The sequence below is a fragment of the Phalangium opilio genome, unplaced genomic scaffold (genome assembly GCF_054372755.1).
Source record: "Phalangium opilio isolate 3A_F unplaced genomic scaffold, DU_Popi_V2 ptg000013l_1, whole genome shotgun sequence".
In the NCBI taxonomy this organism is placed as follows: Eukaryota; Metazoa; Arthropoda; class Arachnida; order Opiliones; family Phalangiidae; genus Phalangium; species Phalangium opilio.
This window is the reverse complement of record NW_028324148.1, coordinates 10,206,523-10,227,610: the sequence shown is the minus strand read 5'-3', so window position 1 is coordinate 10,227,610 and position 21,088 is coordinate 10,206,523. Positions and strand designations below refer to the sequence as shown.

Sequence of the window (21,088 nt, the reverse complement as noted above, 5' to 3'; positions counted from 1 at the left end):
GAAGCCAGTATGTACAGACTGGTGTCCACGTGGAATGGACGAAGACCAGAAGATGGTGGTGATTAGCAGCCAGTAAGAACAGACTAGTGTCCGTGTGGTATGGACAAAGACCAGAAGATTGGTGGTGTGAGAACTCAAGTAGAGGAGCCATTTCCGTGACTGTGAAAGCAGTTCGGAAATGGCGAACACGTTTGCTCCGATACGCAAACTGCGAACGCGGTCACGTGGGTGTAACAACGGACAGACAGACACACACACACACACACAGACAGACAGACAGACAGACACACAGACAGACACGGCCGTTACAGAACCTCTCCTGGACTACGTCACACGGAGAGGTTAAAAGTTTAAAAAATCCTATCTTAACATATTTATAATTCTTCTTGCAATTTTTATATCACACATTTAAAATCGCATTTCCATGCTTTTTTCAAAAATGCTATAGTCGAATATCATTTATATTTTACCAAAAAAAAAAAATAACCAGTGACCGTATCACTTCAAGCTCAAATCGGGAATGGGATTCGTATTTCAATTTGCTGATAAAAGGCACCCAACAACAGCAACGAAATAGGCAAGCACTTTTTTAGCATTGAATTATAATGGATTGTCCCTCTAGTTGTAATATAGGCGCGATTCAACCGCCCTCTATATATTCTGAAGAAGTTGAGAATGATAATTTCTCGGTCCCGTCCCGTTTTTTTTTATTTTTCGGGGGCAATCAGCTGGTTCCAGTTACGAAGCTTGAAATCCCCTACTCAGTCAGTCATGTACAGTATCTGGTAGGGATCGGCGGAGCCTGGAGCTCTCCCGGATTCTTGTATTTTGACGCACTAACCAGTAACCATCACTCTCGTTTTCGGTTGTTGCCATAAGCTTTCAGTGATTATTAATATCCTTTTAATAACTCGCGGCCATGTTTCACATCTTTAATTAACCAATCGTTTGACCAAAGACAATTTAAAATACTTTAATACTTGGAAAACAACGCAACGCCGTACTGGGATTAATTTTCTCAAGTTTTTGGAACTAGCTTTTAGGTGTTTAAATATTAAAATGTCGATTTCGATTTGAGTAAATTTAAATTAGGCTATTAAAAAGCCTACCCTTTTCTTTTTGTGCTATTTTTTTTAATCGGTGATTTGTGGGAAATTACCCTAAACGGTTCATTATGGATTTATATTGTATGGAGGCGAATAAGTTGCTCCAGTCTTACCCCGATCGAGCTCTGCTGGACGACGACCGTGTCTTGCATAATTTACTAGTTAGTGAAGAGAAGTACACCATTTCGTCTTCCTACTTTAAATGCTTGCAAACCGAAATCAAGCCGTACATGAGAAAGGTCGTCGCCATGTGGATGCTCGAGGTAAAGTTCAGCTCAAACTTTATTCATTGCTTATCTTGTAAACATATAATGACATTCTTCTACTCATATGATAAATTTACAGTAATTCTAACAAGTTATTTGGTCAAAATGTATGATATTTTTAATTTTTTATCAGTGTACTGGGAAATAGTTAACATTTAGGGATGTTTGTACTTTAGTGGCAACCCTTTTAGGACTAAATTTTATAGAACGGACACTGTTTGAATAGAAAGTTTAATTAATTTGCAGAAAAACCAGTGTATGTGTGCAGTAAGAGCGAATTCGTGAACGTTTTGGCGCGAAACAAATTGCGCGCAGTTTCATTTTCAAATTAGGCTTAACTCGAGCAAGGTTTTTTACTTGACTAATTTTAATTGTAGCAAACTAGAGCGCTGTTAGTTGACACACTTTTTTTAAGTCATTAGAAACTCAAAGAAATTAAATAAGAACGTGTATGAGTAGGGCAATGATGCATTTTTAAAATCTTTGCAATCACAGAAATCATAATTAAGGCGTTCATTTCAAATTAGGCCTAGAAGATTTTTGAGCAAACTGAACTGAATTTTTGTTAGTTTTCACGTCTTCTTTTTTCATGCTTAGTTAAAACTTGTGAACCCGAACGAACCCTAATTAGAAATTAATCGCAAATTAGATTTGTCGCATGGTTACGCTTTAGGCTTGAATAGGTAATACTAATTATTAAACAAAATGTATTAATTAATATTGAATAAGATTTAGGTGTAGAGTGATTTGTTACAGTTTACTTTGTAATTGTCTTTCTTTGGAATCTATTTTGTGAATTAGCAGTGTTAGGATATTGTAAACCACGAAAACACCATTGTCATTCTGTAATGACCGCTCTCACCAGAGGGGTACGTGTTTTACTGCTAGTGATCTCATTTTTTAAAATAACTGTGCCATCTAGCGGTAGACTTAAGATTTTTTAATTTTGGGTAGGGTATGCGTGCCTTTGCTAGTGCCTGACATTAACTCTCGGCACATCATGCTCTGTAGCATTGACAGAACAAATCCATGAGCCGTATAGGCTCATAAACGCGAATAAGTCGTCGCGTGTACTTCAGCAACTATAGACCATTCCATTAAATGCTTGCCGAGAAACCAACGCACAGGGGAAGGGCCGCCATATTAGGAGTGCCCTCGCGCTTAGAGGCAACGCTAGATGGAGCTGGCGTTCGCTTCACGCGGGAGGCTAGTCGACTCACACTGTCGTCTGCGGTGCTTCTTAGCACGAGGGAACTAGCCTAATATGGCGGCCCCTCCCCTCCCCTCCCCTACCCTATGCTGTTTGCCTTTCCTATGGCATTACAGGAAGGGTCTATATAGTCTTGGTCAAACATTTTACAGGACCCTGGTAAATTTATTTTTCGAAACACGTTTAACATAATGAACATTAGAAAGATGTGAAATAAAAAAAAAGATTTGTGAAAACGTTCTGTCAATGTTGCCAATGATAAAGGGTGAAGTAGCCATAATTACTGGTGCAATTTGACATTGCCAAAGAGATTACCTATTGTAAACATTTTGCTCTGAGAGCCACCATTTACGAGTTATGATTTGAGTGTTTAACGGATGACCCCTTATTTAAATTACAATGGTCTTTCACTTTCTTACATCAATTTAAGGGGTCATCCATAAAACACCACGATCATAACTCTTAAAAGTTGACCCTTATGGTAAAATGCCCTAGAATATTTTCAACTCAAAGTTGAACTACCACCTATTTAGAACACAATGTATATTCATAAATCATTGTATTTTTTATGTGTTTTGCTATTCTAAACAAAATCATGGGTGTTTTAAAGCTTTGTTGGAAAGGTATGCTTTATCAAGTGCGCTTGTACTCGCATGGGTATCGTAGGGTAATGAACGCCGAGAGCTTTACCCCTACAAATAAGAAGCCAATGGCAAGCAAGACTGGAAAGTCTAGCAGTCCGACAAAAATCTTAACTTATTCCTCAGGCGGGCTTCCAAGAAATTTTCAAGGTTGGGACAAGGCCCATTTATTGCTCTAAAGCTAGACCGAACCCCGCGAAGCCACGATACATGGTATGAAGTCGAAGAAGCCACGCTCTCAACATCTTGGAAATTGGAACATGAAAGAATGTTGAAGTTAGGTTAGCCCCAGTATAAATTTCATGGAAAGTTGTGCCGAGAATTGTTTGAAAAAATATTTTTGAATGATGACTTTATCATTTAACCTATTTTCATATAAAAATTGATAATATACATCGTAAATCTAGTCTATAAAGTATCAGAATCCTTTGCGATCTTGACATGTCAAAATGATAATTTTCAAACAGCGCGCTGAAAAACAAATCTATCAATTTAGTCATCGAAGCTTTTGGTTATGATGTCATAAAATTCACCAGAATTGTCGAAACGAAATCTGACCTTTTTCTTGACTATATTTCCAAGTACGCGTTAAAATTTTACCTCTCGCAATTTTTTCACGGGTCCATCTCTTTAATTGGACCGCAACCGTTCGTCATTTTTTGTTTTTTGAACGTATGGTTTAGTCATAACCCTATAATATTCTTCATAAGTTTAGTTCGATAGCATATTTGTTAGCAGGAAGAATTATTTTTAAAAGTGGTAAATGGGCGTCTCCTGCGGCAGATGGAACGTTCCGTAGACACTATGATAGCCTACTGTCATCTCTATATCTACCTGTAACCCCCTTGGCCAACGTAACAAAATGGCAGTAGGTCAAGCCTTTTATTTTGTTTTCTTAAGCAGAGATGGTTCAACAGTCAATATATTTTTTCTCCTATATTCAATAGAGAGCTTTCAGATGGGATAGTAGTACGTCACACACACCCTCCCAAGTCTTACCGCTGTTCTGGTAGCCATATTGGGTGGTCTCAGCTTCATTCCTGCTTTAAACCCACCAATATGGCAGCGTAAATTATGTCAGGAGACTCAGCTCCTCCAACTGAAAGCTCTCTATCTTTATAACATAGGTCATTACTTATGAAGACTTTTATTGGGTTATGAATTAAATCATTGTTATTTCTTGGAATTTAAAGTGAAATTTTCTTATGTTTCATACAAATGTAAAATATGAAAACTGCTTCCCTTTTGTCGAAGGAAGCTTTCTAATCGACTTCCTAAGTATAAAAGAAAGATTTTATATCGTCTTTCAATGAATTTCACGATATAATGGTGATATCTTATCGCTTTCCGATGGGAAGTTTAGCATTTGTAAAACTTCTATATTTAAAGTCAAAGTGTTATGGTTATTATGGTATATTAAACCCCATTGAAAGAAATATACACCTTTTAGCTCAACTTAAAGACAATTGATAGGGATTGGGTTGTAGACTTATCCTTTAATTGAAAGACATAGCAAATACTTTTGATAATTTAAGCCTAACGTTAACGTAAGATGATCGACTCTAAGCTGACTTACCACTCACGTTCCTGTTTGAACACGTGTTGTCAATAAAGGGTAAGGTTAATAGAGCTTATAAAGACAGCTCTAAATGGGCATTAACCGAAATTTTTAGGTGATTACTAAAATTCTACTGGCATTCATGCTTCCTAACATATAACTGAATATTAAGACCTTCGTGTTTTAGGCCCTATTTTAGGCATCTTAGGTTCATAATACATTTTAGCTACGTAATTTCATTAAAGGGAGTATAAAGTCCACAATCAAATCACGTGACTAACACAGTTTTGAACCGTGGATAAATGGCGCTATATACCTTGGTATAGAAGCCAGAACACTGTAGTCACTGTGTTTTGTCCCCACAATTCTTCTTTAAGGTGAAATTTACCAAACGCTTTTAGGTGTTAAGACCAATTTGAAAATGAAAATTAAAAAAAATATATATGTTAATTTTGTAGCGTTTTGCTTGAAAATTCTTAGGTTTTGAGCGCCAGACGTTCTCGTTATGAGTCAATTTGCTAAACTCTATGGACAACCATTGAATTCACACTGCGAATCGTACAATTTTCAACACTATAATTAATCTGTTTCAATCTGATATTTTTGCTTCTATTTGCATTTCTAAATGCCTTTGAGGCGATATCATTTTGTAAGTTTAATCGAAATAGTTGTTGACGGAAGCTTTATTCATTTTCCCATAAACATTTAATGTTTCCGCTTATCTGCTATGAACACAATGCTGTGTTGTTAATAAGATTATACTTTTTGGCTTTACCAATTTGATTATTTTTATGTATACTCGAAAAAACTTTCTTTTTTATAATAAAATGTTTGGGTTTCTAAGCTCGCCGGAAATGTTTAGCAAATTTGTTTAATTTACAAACACGGACTTTGAATTTTCGTCTGTATTACGTTCTAATATTACTGGTTGATTACGTCGAATTTATGTCTGCGTATATTTATTTTATGATAAATAAAGTTTAAATTACGTTTCAACGTACGAAAAATTAAAATAATTTTGTTCAATATTCTGTTGCAAAATATTCAAACGATTTTAAAATATAATGAGAATCCATGGAAAACATGAGAACGTTCAAAGATTGGGCTATCTGTTATTGGTTTTCTCGTGCATGGCCGCCATATTGGCAAGCGTGAAACGATTAACCACTCGGACAATCAGGTCACCTGGAAACTTTCTCAGACCTTGCATGGATTAATAGAAAATAGCCCTATGGACAGAGACTTGAAAAAATGAAATGTAGTAACGCTTCCTTTGAAAAGAGTTATAATTAAGGGGCGTCTGCTGTTGGTGAATTTTCCGGAAACAGTAACCATTGCCTACTGTGATCAACATCTAAAATCATTCGAGTTAAGATGGAAACCAGAGTAGGCCATGCCTTTGTACTTCCTTTTGGAAAGAGGGCCTCAGGATCGTCCACTTGATAAGACGAAACATCCGATATATGAATCCAAAGACGCTAGATAGGGCTTAAATGTTACCAGTCCACTAAATTTGATCCGTATTTTTATAAGTCATTTGACGTCTTTGGGTCCACATACGATCGCAAGGTAGTCAAACGCCGGACTCTTACGTTACCTTTGAAAAGTGTCTCTGATCAAGTTAGGGTCACACGGACAATGCCGATATTATAAGCCAATACATCAGGCCCATATTTATAGAGAATATAATAGGGTTATGTTCTTATTTTAAACCGAATGGGTATAATTTTATCAGTCAATTCTAATAGCTTAGTTATGAATAGGTTATATTTGAACGCATATAGTTGTCACATTCAAGAAACAAAACACGGTTTTGAAACAAAGCAGTGGTTTAGAAACTATATATTTTGTAGGTATGCGAGGAAGAAAAGTGTCAAGAAGAAGTCTTTCCCCTGGCCATGAACTACTTGGACCGATTTCTATCCATCGTTCGCATTTCAAAGAGCCAGCTTCAGCTCCTGGGCTGCGTCTGTCTTCTACTGTCATCCAAGTTACGTCAAACGCCCTCCATCCGAGCTGAAAAACTTAGACTCTACACGGACGAGTCTGTTACATTGGAAGAAATTAGGGTAAGCATTTTTACTTTGTTGCAATCATTTAAAACTCAAAATCTGTGTAAAATGCTATGTCAAAATTGGTGAAACAAATACAGTACAAACGCGCGTGTAATACATTGGTATATGAACAGAGAGAAAGGCATATAGAAAGTGCTACGCACAGTTTGAGTACCTCATAGTTTCTAACAGTTTGCTGGTGATAACACAGTATAGAATAGATTAGGCAAAACCCTATTTGTCTGAAAATAACTTACTAGCAACCTTAGATTAAAACAAGGACCTATCATACTGAATGTACAATTGTAATTGGAAACGGTATCCATATGAAATATCTGTGTATAATCGTTACGGGTTTAGAATAGGACTTGTATAATACCGGGTATACCGGACCCATCTCGTGCAACACAACCAAATCACTTTTAACCAAGGATGTGGTTGAAAACATTCCCCTAAATGTTACCAGAAGGTTTCCACAAATATAATACTACCTATACTTCGTAATGCTAGGGACTTACTGAGAGCAAGCTAGTTCGAGAACGACGCAAGAATTAACTACACTCGGTTTTGCAGTTCATCATCTTATTTTGTCTGTAGTAAGCCTTTGAAAGCACCTACGCCATTTCAGGACAAGCTCTCAGTAACCATTGACAAACTAATGGAACATATCTTAAGAACTTATGGTGTTACTTAAATTAACCATGAAGATTGATCAAATTCGGTAACGAAAGAAGAAATATACAAAACGAACAAAGAACTTTTTCAAGTTTCATAGGTCTACAGTTCCTCATACCAATTTCTCCGTCGGCTGTATCGCGATAAGTCTCTGATTTTCTCAAGGTGATAATAAGAATTCACTTTTTCTTGCGTATCTAACATTACACTGTCGTTATCATTTGGTTTTAATTGATGAGAAATTCCTCGTTCAGTAACACCGCGAATAAGATAAAAAGATCGTAGTAGTTCATTCTCAAAGTATATTTGTTCTTTAAAAACACACTTCATTCCGTAGTTTTACGGCGGCGGCGAGATATAGGAGTTTTTTTTATTATCAGTTTCAGCCCGATATATTGACAGGAAGCTAGTTATCAAGCCGGGTGCCCCATAGGTCTCCGGTCACGTGGTACAAATTTATCCAACTCTCTCCCACTCCCTCTCTTCCATATCCTAATCTCTTAACAAGTGCCAATGTCTAGTATAGTAAAAGAGGTCTCGTATATCGTATCACACTAATAACACGTCTATTGCCATTTATACATGTATTATCCTATCCGTTCATTCTTTTCAAAACTGGCGAAGGAAGTTAAAAATAGATTTGTTTCTAAGGGCTTTCCCCAGATGCTGTACAGGAACAAGTATTACAAATTTCTATGAGAAGGAATTTTATTTGAATTAATTTTATATGTCTGTTTATGAAAGTCTCTTTTTTACCTTATCTCTTTAATTATTACGTCTAAATACTGTTACAGCCGCAGACGTTTGAGGAAAGCCACTATATCGAATATTTTAATGTTTATGCAAGTGTCCGAAGCAACGACCTTCCTTGAAGTTAGATTTCTTTTTTATCATTATTTAGTAAAATCCATTTTTTCACGTGATAATGCAAATTAATTGTGAAAGGCTTAATTTTTCTCCAATGTATTACGAAGCCAGCTGGCATTGGTCCGTGTACCACGAAGCTGATAAGTAAAACCAGAAGTGAGATGAGACCAGAAGTACTGAGCTAACCAAATTCTTCACTCGGCAAAAGAGAATATTCTTGATAACACAAGAGCGGTTGGCCCTCTAGTAGCGGTTTCTGAATTTTTCCTCCAAAACGTGCAACGCTCGCGGTGGTAGACGGCCGAACTAGATTCAAGGAGCCGCGTCCGTGTTCCGCGGCTTTAGGTTGAGGGGAAGGGGGTAGGAGATGTTTTTGGAACTCGACCAATTGCTTCTCAGTAGTGTAGGCGCGTGGGAAGCGGCATACAATCCTCAAATTTGTTCAATAGTGCTAGGATCAACTACCAGTGCTAGAGCCCTTCACTTCCAGTCTCATCTCACTTCTGGTAAAACGAAGCGTTAGATTCTAAATTAGGCTATAGAATTTCAGACTAGTTGTTGCACCTTGAACTTCGTTTAGAGAGTGCAAACTGAAGACAGTGAAGTGCCCTTATTTACAAAACAGAGTTGAAGCCCGAATTTCACAAGTCAATTTCCGGTTAATTTGCGATAACTCGGTTCATTTCCGCTGGTTTAAGACTCAAAAAAGACTCCCCAGACTAGTCTTCTTATCAAGTGTAGTGACCCCTTAAAAATTCAAAGTAAAACAGTCTGTCAATTTTTGTCTGCAAGCTATTTGGAAACAGAATGATCCCCAGTATTTGAAAAACAATTTATTTTCCTCATCAAAACCAGAAGGGAATAATAATAAGAGAAGGGTATAGTATTGTATCGTTAGTCCAACCAACCTCAAAAACACAATGAAATTTCGCGAAACTGCATAGCTTAAAACCATCTTACACAAAAAATAGTCCCTAGGTTACTCCACATTCCCATGTGTGAATAACTTGATTCCGTTTCACGACGATAACTTCAGCAAATTGCATTTAAAGAATGGAGATTACACCCTTAACTCTTATTTAGTTTTCAACGCGCCCCCTTACGACATTAAACTGCGAAACGACGACAGTTCGTTAGCTAATCAGGAAAGGAAGGCAATTTGAGGTTCGTAAAAGTCATGTTTCAGCCATAAAGCATTAAGAATTAATAAAGTTTCATCCTTCATTGCTACAACGTTTATTTTAGAAAGCCAATTAGATTTGTTTAAAAAGTAGTGTTCTTCATTGTGTTATGAGTCGGAACGAAGTAAAGATAAACTGTCATTCATTCCTACTTTCTTAAAATGAATCAATTCCTTTTGAGATGCTATAACATTTTTTATGGTATTTTCTAAATATTAATTTTCTTCTGATATTTTCGAATAGAAAAAGTGTGTTTACGGTCGTGAAAGTTGATTTGCAGTAGACATTCACGGCCCCTACCGAAATATTCTTAAAATTTAGGCCATTTCAACACTACAACTATAGGTAAGCTATTACTTGGCCTCATTTCAGAAAGCTTCTTTTTAAGTTTATTTAAAAAAATAGAACTCTCCATTGAGAACTTGAACGAAATGAAATGTGTTCCATTGTTCGAATATATTAGCTACTTTTTAGCTAATAATATTTTCACGCGTGAAACACCTGAGTCCTACTTGTGTCGATATGTCTATTGTATATGAATCCAGTAAGACGCCATTATTAAAATATGTTGTAAAATTTAAAGCTGACATTATGCAATATGTAAATCTTTCGTATTACGAGATTTAAAGTAGGTATGTCGAAAACAATCTTTAAACAGCGTTCAAATTAACCGAAAAACGTGTTTTGCATTAGATCTTTGGTACTTTAGTTTCGTTAAGTCGAATTTTCACAAGAACGTGTTAAAGTTTAAAACTAATTAGAAATACAGTACTGAGTAATGCACTTTGTAGTTTTCACGTAATTTCCTGGAACAGTCTAGAAATTGAATGAGAAAAGTGCATTCATTGTGATAGTGAAGTAGGAAAATGCCGAATTAAAGGAAATCGAAAGTAATAGATATGAAGACTGACAGTCTCGGAATTGGAGACTGTGAAATGGCATCTCAGATATGACGACAATGTAAACTATATCGACGCGCTCTGAATTATTCAGGATGAAGACTGTCGCTCCGGCGCCGAATTGTCACAACGCTTCTACATAGTCAGGGCTCAATTTTAAAATTCACGCGTCATTCGATATTTTTATTACTCGCTATTCTATATAATACGTTTTGTATGACTGGATTCGTATATCATCTCCTATTTGTCCAGAACCATTTTGTGTTCCTATTTGTTTTTCTAGCAAACTTTGATTTTTTTTCTCTTTTCAATCGCATTCTTCAGTTTCATGACACGTCATAGATATCTGATGAAATGTTATATTTTTGATGGATATGCGTAGTTATATCTACTTCGGAGCTAAATTTTTCAACCCTTGCGCTTTATGTACATTTATAATGTCCAGTAATGTAATGGCAAAATGAATTGCGTACTAATTTGGCGTAAAATAACAACAATGTGAAATAGAAATAATTCTTCGATAAAAATGGATTTAGAAATACGATGAATCAACAGCAACGGGTGATAGACATAATATGAAACATTTCGTATTTGAGGAAATAAGTTTTCTAACCCGTACGTTGTACACTAAAATGGCTCTCACAATTTCTTTTGTTATCGTGACAAAATGAATTGCGTACTAATTCGGTGTAAAATTATTCGATGAAAGTATAGTTTCAGAAAAACAATAGAACACTGACGAGTGCACTTTACTGTTTGGGGAATTAATAATTCATCGAAACACATAATCTTTTCATAAATGTTTTACTCGGGAATCTCCTCTTTATAATTTCCTCCGATTTTGCTAAAATCCGGTGTTGATCGAGAGGATTCATCACTACACAATGGGGATCAGCAAACCTTAGAAATACAATATTTTTTAATAAAAATTCAAAGATTTCATAGTTTACTTATGCTTTAAACGATGAAATTCTATGATATAATAAAGCAAATCCAATTTTATTTACGCCCGTCACTATACACGATGCTTATAAATGGGTGTTTAAACCGAGTGGAATGTGCTGTATCGGAATGGAAAAATTACTTAAAATGCCACTGTTAAAATCTTTCTTCTCCTTTCTAATATAAGCAGTTTGGTAAATGTATTCGAGCCGATTCTTGACAGCCAATTCTTATAAGACAATGAACTCGATATTGTTTGTCACTTTGCCAAAGTCTCCCTTGTATTACAATGTTTCAAACGGCAGCTTTTTTCTTTAGTACCTATACCTAATAGCAAGGCGGGGTTGAGTACCGTTACAATATACGTACCGTGTGGAAAGGTTAAGACCACCAAATTAAGCAACACTAATTTCATTTTAAAAGTAGTGGCTATTATCATCTAATTGGATACAAAACTAACGATAAATGAACTTGAGTTGCAATGCAACTTTGATAAATCCAAATTTTCAAGTCATACTTTTATTTAAAGGATTCTATCTTTATTGTTAAATATGTTTATGCTTTTATCAATTATCCTTCAAGTAGATCATTATTACTAGTGTTGTCTCTTTTTCACTTCTGATCTGTTCCACACTGTCTATCAAGACAAATAGAGAAGAGTTCAACAACACTTCGCACCTACACTAACGTCCTTTAATTTTAAATATTTTGTTTCAGTTTAATTAAATTATGAATTAAAAATTTTTGTTTTTTGCACTGCGCGTAGGATTTAGGAAAACTTACTTAATGACGATGTTTTTAGCGTAGCGAGAAAACCCTGAATATTTCCGGTAATAACGACATTTTGGCTTTGAAACAAAAGCGTAGGATGCGTGGAATTTTGGGAGGCATTGAAATAAAGATAATTTCCCGGGCGGGTGTAGAATGCTGCAGTTTTATACTAGTGTATTTTATTTTTTTCTTGCATCATTCAAAAAATTCCACCGTTTCAAACACATCGTCGGGTGATATTTTAGACATTAGGTATGTCTTTAGATATAATCAGTTGGTTGGTACATTATTTTATGATGGTATCGTAAGGGTATATTATGACATGATGGGTTTCGTAAGGGTATATTATGACATGATGGGTTTCGTAAGGGTATATTATGACATGATGGGTTTCGTAAGGGTATATTATGACATAATGGGTTTCGTAAGGGTAAATTATGACATGATGGGTTTCGTAAGGGTAAATTATGACATAATGGGTTTCGTAAGGGTAAATTATGACATGATGGGTTTCGTAAGGGTAAATTATGACATAATGGGTTTCGTAAGGGTAAATTATGACATGATGGGTTTCGTAAGGGTAAATTATGACATAATGGGTTTCGTAAGGGTAAATTATGACATGATGGGTTTCGTAAGGGTAAATTATGACATAATGGGTTTCGTAAGGGTAAATTATGACATGATGGGTTTCGTAAGGGTAAATTATGACATAATGGGTTTCGTAAGGGTAAATTATGACATGATGGGTTTCGTAAGGGTAAATTATGACATGATGGGTTTCGTAAGGGTACGTGATCAAACTTAAGGGTTTAGTAAGGGTACGTGATCAGATGGTCATTATCGTAAGGGTACAAGTATAAATGACCGGTATCAAAAATTTAGTTGCATAGATGATAGGTATTGAAAGAGTGCAGTTCATTATTTGGTGATGGTTATCGGTAACCTATATTAACGCTAAACATTAATATCCAACTCAATCCTAACCATATAACCTAAACGTTCGCTCCAGTCTTTAATTATGAAAGATATAGTTAACTTTCAGAGAAATGCTTCATATCGAATTTTAAATACAAAATAAAACAATTTCCAAACGTATGTTGTCGTAATAGCAATTTATACTCGTGGTAAAATTATCAAATGTAAACTGTTCTCCTCATTGCTCGAAATTGCCAAGTATTGCGAAAGTGAACATAAATAACGGGTTTCCCCGCATTCTGAAATATTTTATTCATACAAACCTATTTATTCGATTACATAACTGGCACGAACGGGAAACGTGAGCGTGAACGGAACCCGTTTTCTCATAATGCTTTGAAATAATCGCCGTAGGCGTTCGAAACTCCAAAATAAGTTGAGGAAGTTTCCCGGGATAGTCGCGGTAGTATGTTTGATCGTCTTATGTCAATTAAGTTTCAAGCTTAAATATATGCGAGGCCTTGGATATATTACGTGATATTATATATTTGTTAGTCATGAACCGTCTTGCGTTCTCAAACATAAGAAATAGGTTCCCTTCCCTCGAGACTTTCCACGCTCATCAAGATTTAATTAAAACGTTCTCAGCGTGAAATAATTGGTACTAAAAATTCCTCAAATTATTTTAATGCAGACTAACGATAAAACGTACCTTCCAAGATTTTATGTAGGTAGCTTCTAATGACAAATTTATATATTCAATGGTATTATTTTGGTAGCAACATTTTTACTGCCTCCCAGCGTGTTAACTCGTAAAATAATAAGTAACACTTTATAAGCACTAAAGAACAATAAAGCCACAAGTTTGTATCTAATGTACCCCTATAATATCATCGAATAATCGAACATCTGGTTAAGGTAAATCTCTCACTTTGTACCCATCACTTTAAACCTGATAAGTCCCACGCAAGGACAACCATGTTGAAAAAATAGACAAGGTAGATGGCGCTGTTGTCGTGTGAATTTATCACCTTTATTTGCAACTCTACTTGTGGCAACTATTGGCATTGTGTTGTTTTAAACGTCACAGCGTCACTGCGATCGCTTTACAGCCTAAATTTATAAATGTTGTAGCTTTGAAACGTACAGAGTAAAAATTCAGTTGTAAAACAACGCATTTACAATTTAATGTGAAACATGTATGTACTGCTTGCCTATCCTTGAGTTTCAACCCCAAATTTATTAATATTTTAAGTTACGATAGCTACTGAACATGTTTTGCAAGTTAAACACTTGCTACTGCGTAAGACTTACCGATTAAGCCGTGTCTTTATTATTATAATCAACGGTGTCTCTGCGCTTTTGATCTCGTAATGAACGGGTTAATTAAGAATGGCCTTTCTGTTTCCTTATCGCTACGTGTTTTTACCTCGAACATAAATTGGCACCGTATAAGAGCAACGGAGCGGTACATTTGGATCAAATCTCATTTTTCTAACAAATGACGGCGGAGAAATAAGCCATTTCCGGTGCTATCCCCTCTTATGGAATGCTAACTGCCGTCTGGGAGATTTTTTCGCCCAAACAAGACGGCATTAACCATTCACACAGCATTCGAGGGTGGGGGCACCTTTTTGCAGAAGAAGACGAAGGTCCGAGTCTAGCCACCACCATCGTACGAACCCCCTTTTTCTTCAGAAACCAGCGATATGTAACACCACATTCCAGACCCTTAGAATTACATTATAGACCCATCTCCCCGGTTTTAGGGTCGTGAATGCTGATGACAAGCTGGGAATGAAGAAAATTTAAGTTTGCAATAACTATCATCCGTCTTTTACCAAGCTTAAGCCATGGTACGCGTCGATCGTGTGTCCAGTAAAATACCTCTTTGTTCATTATCATCCACTGAGGTGATGACTGCCATATAACCCAATATACTTTAAGTTGGTTGATAGGAAATTTGCTACGAGATTTGCGACTCCTGGTGGAGGAGTTGCCAGTAACAGAAACCATCACGTTCATAGGTCCATTTGACCAAGGAAGAATATCTACAGTAGACCATGCCTCTATTCTTCTCTGGTTTGAAGCAGAAACTGCTAAATGAAGTTTATTTCGCGTAGACGATGCTGATATTGTAGGCCCATGCGATTGGCCCTTTTTATGAAAGTTATTTTGTTCTGCTATATAATTAAGTTTTATACACCTTTTCGACGTATCGAAACGTGCACCGGTGTTGATTCATTGCCGTCTTTGCCAACTCTCACGATACAAAAAGACCACAGCGCAGGCGCCAAAAAGTAAGGTGGAAGGCAAAGGTTTTACCCCCAAGTCTTTCCCTTTAAGTTTCAACAAAATCGATCGCACATAATCTGGTACTCAATTCACCATCGGCTGTCGTTAAACACTCGTCTAGTCCATGATTCATTAGTAATTTTCATGAATAATAACACTCATCCTCTACTAAATGTTAAACTTAAGATCGTCTTACTTTTTATTTTTTCTTCGAGAACTTGATGCTACGTCTCAGTTCTTTAATGAATTTTTTTAGAAAAAGTGGTTAAATGGTTAAACAGCTCTCCCTCGGTGCGATTACAATACTAACCCATACATGGGGTGGGAGTCGTCTCAAATTTTACTATGAGGCATGCATACAATAGGGTAAACGGTGAAAAAATTCATTCCCTTCCCCAAATATCAAATTCGGTTCTTGAGTACCCTCTAACAATGATCAAGGTATACCTGGGAGAGGGCCACCGATGCTTAAGGTATGCATAACATTCCATACCATACCCTAAAAGAGACTCGATTCAGTTTTTTTCCCCAAAACCAGGCTTGTATATAAACGTTTTTTTACATATAGTTCTACAGTTTGCTGTTTAAGTAATAAAGGTAGACCCGGGTCATTCATAAGTGTTGTAGAGGCCTGTGGATTCAAAAAGGGGAAGCTGATGTTAGCGTTGAAAAAATAATAGTCTTTCATCAATGTTGGCGCGTGCTACACGCACGTGTTTTTGGGCCTCTTGTGTCCTCTTGCAAATAGCATTGTCGTCGTCACGTTGTGTTGCTATCTAGATGCGCATTTGCAGACGTGAAGAACAAATGCATAAAGAGCGTAGCTTTGATCGAGTGGACGTTCTGTGGTGCTGTTCATCTATCTCTTAATGTAACCTAACCTAGTTTGCTTAAACATTTCGATAAGTTTAACCACACGATGGAATGCACGGTACTGCGCTCTTGGACAAAAGCAGACGACATTCGGCTATCCCTTTCAAAATGGTTTATTCATAAGCCGCTATATAATTATCAAAACTATATATCTTTATTAAAGCTCTGTTAAAAGTTGGTTTTCAAATTCATTCCAAAATATCTCTCCAGCAGTAACGATGATATTGTCTAGCGCGCAATGTGTAAGGGGTATAGGTATTGTCTGTCTAGAAATGAAGCTGCTGGTATGCGTTTATAAGTAGGTGAAGTATTTTATTCGAAAAACACGGGAATTGCGCAAACTTAGCCTTAAGAAACCGGTTTTACAACTCTTAACTATTTTAACGCCAAAGAAATATTTTTCTCTTGGAATAAAAATTTTTCCTTCAATGAATGTTCTATACCTGATATTTCACCTCATCCCAACTCCCTTTTCGAAACGCTAAGACGTTAAAAATTACATTTCCAAATAGCTTAAATCAACATATTTGTGAGTAAAGGAAAAAACATATCAATATACGTTTTTTTCTACGTGGAGAATAAAAATATTTCAGCTTCTAAAATCCTTGAAATATCATGGAATGCGAGCTAAATGTCATAAATTAAGTCAATGGCGCAATATTTTCATATATTTTGAAATTCAGACAGTTTACGTTGATTTTAAAATAGACATGTTTTTACTCTGATATTGAAACGCAAAATTTAACCGATCACTTCGAAGTTTTAAACAAAGGCTTAACAGTGTTTTGTTTCTAACCTTCGATGTATTTTTTGTTTTTTTTGTTTCAGGGATGGGAAATACTAGTCCTGAGTCGATTGAAATGGGACTTGTGCGCCATCACACCAAACGACTTCCTCCATCACATTTTTCGTCGCATGTCGCTGGGCGAATGCAGAAACACAGTCAGAAGACACGCGCTTATATTTATTTCATTGTGCGCAGCAGGTAAGCAATTAGGTTTTAAATTATTATCTTTGAATTACCATAATGTTTCGCTTAACGGGCTTACTTACCATAAGGGTGTTGTTCGTAAACCGTAGAATTGAAGGCATTCGTTTAGTGTTTAATGAAGGTCGAATTCTGTTCGTGGATGAAACGCAATGTTTTCTATCTACGCAATTAGATCTATGTCTGGATTTCGAATGCTTACAGAATTGTTGTAGAAGGGATGGTCTATTGACAAAACATAACACTAATGTCGTTACGTAACACATTTTGTTCACCCATTTTTATTTACCTAAAGCTTGTTGAAATTGCAAGTTTTTAATATTGCTATCCACACTAGACTGCACACACGTTTAATCACCCCTACTATTCTCTATTCCCTCGTGCAAAGCCGCCATTATAGCGGTGCAAATTAAGGTATGGGCCAAGCTGCGAAATATGGATTTTTACGAATTGGTCCTCCAGACTTGTGACCCCTGGTGTCTTGAATAATTAAACTAGACAAAAAGTCCAGTTCCCCTACCCTATGTATTTAAGTGGGAATTTTTAAAGTGGTCCTTGGGACCAGTGAGGCTCGGGGGTTGAATTAGAAAAGTTAGTAAATTGGTTTAGGACTTGTAGATTTGTTTTATTTCGAAGCCATGGTAAATAAAAAACTTGTTATACGTTCTCAGGACTTATTTTAATTAAATTTATCAATTGATGTAAGTGCAGGCTGTTTAAAGATAATATTCAAGAAATTCTGTCCGAAACGTGAGAACTAACGGGATTCAGTCTCAAAAGACACTTCTTGAATATAAATTTACAAACTTTGATAATCCCAATCTTTGTTTAAAAACAAGCTCAAGGGTGTATATTGAAAGCTTCCGGGCTTGCAAATTACCCAGTATTTCTAGAATTTTGCCTTCCAGCCCTTAGGTTGTAATATTAATTAAATAAGCCTGAAAAAAATCTTTGGTCGTGAAATGTTTCAAAAACGTAACCTCTGATACGTTTTTAAGCTTCTCGATAGTTGATAGGCTAGTGTCTCACGTCCTTGATATTTAGAATATAACGGTACCCATGATTTCGTGAGAATAAACGACATAAAGAGCCAACAATTAACGAACGACTACGAGAGACAAGTAAAGAAAACCATTTCTCAATGGTAGATTGTAGGGTATGGGAGAGGTCGTAAGAAGGATGGATATTGTGGGGATTTTCAAGTTCGGCAAATCCCAGCGCGTAACAGGTGACGCTAAATACTCGGCTACAAATAGTATCTCATGCAAAAATCTACTTTCAGGGGTAAGTTAGAGGTAGAACAAGTGAAACCGAGTAAAGAAGTGTTCCTCACGTTGCTCTTTGGCGTATAAAGCCCGCGAAAACTCAAACTAAGCCTTTGCCATTTTTAATATATGTTCCATCAGCAGCATTCTTGATTCTCATTGATATGAGCACTGTGATATTCGGGAATGAAACTAAACGAAATAGAAAAGTTTCTTGAGGGAAGTAAAACCAGAGTATGCCAGTATGGCACTGTACTGGAAGGTTAATTTTAATATTTTTTAGGGTAGGACTTTTTTAGTGTTTTACTATAAGCTATAAATTTCACGTAGAATTCAAGGACACCGCGTTTATTTGTTATACATAGCGAGGGACCATTCACTTTTAGATTCTCTGTACACACGTGTGATGATCACTCTCAATGGTATTGCTTTTAAAACTTATATCGAACCCCCTTAGTACGGCGTGTACATCGATTATGTTAAGTGAATGGGCCCTCGACCTACACGCGGGCATTTTTATTCGATGTACATTTAATGCGCATTCACGTATCGCATTATATTGAAAAATGTTGGAGGTTTAAATGGTTACCTAGATATGCTTTTATATGTTTTGTCAACCTGTGTCGGAAATCATCAACTCTGTCAACACCTTGAAATAAGGTTGTACAATATCAATCCTGTGCATTGAATGGTTTTATTTGACACAATTACTATACTTTTATCTTCATTTGTTGATGATTAGAGTATAACATTGCGGCTAGTGCAATGGGCAAAAGCATATAGGATGTAGTACTTTTTAAGCCTTGGTTTCTGTTTTTAATTCAGTACCCCTTCTAGATGGCAAAGTATATGCGATCAAATATATGAAAGTCCGTTCATAATCGTGTATTTGCTAAATGTTAAGTGATCTAATATGTTAAAGCCTGTTTTCCTTACGAATTGACAAAACGTCACGTGGTTAGTGAACACAGAACACGTGAGGAATAACTGCAATTATATTACGTAATTTTGACTTGAGTTTCCAAATTTAAAAGAATTTTATATTAAGTACAGTTATATATTTTTTTCTATCTCGTTAATTAAAAATAAGCAAACTTTTTCTTCGAAGAAACTTTCTAATTGGGGGCGTAGGCTAGCCATGTTTTGATGAAAACAAAAATTAATTGACATGAAATATGGTAATTACATAGAGGTTCTTGCGTAATTAAATGACTAGCCTAATCACGGCGGCACCTATAATAGAGTAAATTAAAGAGTAGAGACCAAATTACGAAAAAATAAAATGAAAAACCGGGGACCAGTCATTTAGATATTCTCTTGTTTATCGTTCCACACCAATTATTTTTGTCGAGAGCTTTATAAGCCATCGTTAGCTCTTTGAAAAAGCCATAAATATGAAAGGTCGTTCTCAAAAGCGAATCCAAAACTTGATTTTATTTAATTACAGATAAAAAATTTAAATATACGAAATTCCTTCGTTGAAAATTTATTTTCTTTAACTGCCATTTTAATATTTTTGTAAATACCAGCTCGTCAAATTTTTTTTTATATTAACGTCTTATTCTTTGCTAGCTCAGAACAAAATTTTCTCTAATACATTATCGGCTAGTTTCTCAGCCAACGTGTCAAGTCCAAGTTAAGAGGTTGTACAGGGTGTGAACTCTCTTCTTTGAAACCGCGTCCTGGTGAATCCGTTTCACTTATACGAATAACGTCGTCTGCTTACAGTCGAGACATTATCAAACCAACAACGATAGTTGTGACCAAATGAAATTATTTCCATAGATGTAGCAAGGTTTGTTGAAACTAAGAACATTAAACAGAGATGGGCTAGAATTGAGATAGGGCACGTTGTTCTTTTTGGACTGCGCAGAGCTAGCGCCACGCCGTGATCAATAACGAAACTTGTTCGACTCAAAGCACAGCCATAACATAATCTATGAGTCGAAAAGTTTCGGGACATTCCCGCTAGGGGCGACGATAGGTGATGCCATTAGAAGAACGAGGGTTATAGCTTACCATTCCAGTCCAACTTTGATTAATGGTCTTAAGATAAAGGTGATGTTAAAGATTAGACAATTGTAGTTGGTGGGAAGCAGTAGGTCTTACACTGACTGTGAAAAACATTTTCGTTCTTCTTGTAGTCCAGTATTGTAGCACCCTGTATGATTACTTTAGTATAGCAGCTTTTTAAAGATGAAATTCATAGAGGAATTTCCCAACACCAAACCTCCAACCCACCAAAAACTTGGCAAATTAAAGTCGGCACAGTGTTTGGCACAGACTCCTTGATGCTCTAAGAAGTCTAGCTCCTATACCACACACACGGAACCGCGAAATTCTTTCCCCGTTGTATAAAAATTCATTCTGGCCAGCGGCAAGGTTGTTCTAGTCATGTTTTCCCCGAGACTTTTATAATTCCACGGATTGGACGGAGCACCTTAACCTGGCTTTAATTAAAACGACCATACTGTAAACCATCGCTAAGTTTCGAATGCTTTTACCTTAAGCTGTCGTTTTTAACTCAGAAATGCCGGTACTCTAAACTTGTCGGCAACATTTCAAAGATAAAAAGGATT

General features: G+C 36.3%; 1 protein-coding gene and 1 long non-coding RNA gene across 2 annotated transcripts in view; one reads left to right on the top strand and one right to left on the bottom strand.

Moving 5' to 3' along the window:
* The first annotated feature begins 724 nt into the window (after nt 1-724).
* The window catches only part of LOC149708965 (G1/S-specific cyclin-D2-like), a 52,075-nt gene continuing 31,711 nt past the window's right edge, over nt 725-21,088 (top strand). Inside the window, exons 1-3 of the mRNA XM_089864407.1 lie at nt 725-1,369; nt 6,635-6,850; nt 17,085-17,241. Coding sequence (XP_089720533.1) covers nt 1,175-1,369; nt 6,635-6,850; nt 17,085-17,241 — 568 coding nt within the window. The 5' untranslated portion in view covers nt 725-1,174. The remainder of the gene's footprint in view (nt 1,370-6,634; nt 6,851-17,084; nt 17,242-21,088) is intronic.
* LOC149708966 (uncharacterized) lies at nt 19,915-20,604 on the bottom strand. Its single transcript, XR_016381239.1, has 2 exons — nt 20,529-20,604; nt 19,915-20,315 (listed from the first exon to the last, which is right to left on the bottom strand). It is a non-coding gene; the product is annotated as an uncharacterized LOC149708966 (long non-coding RNA).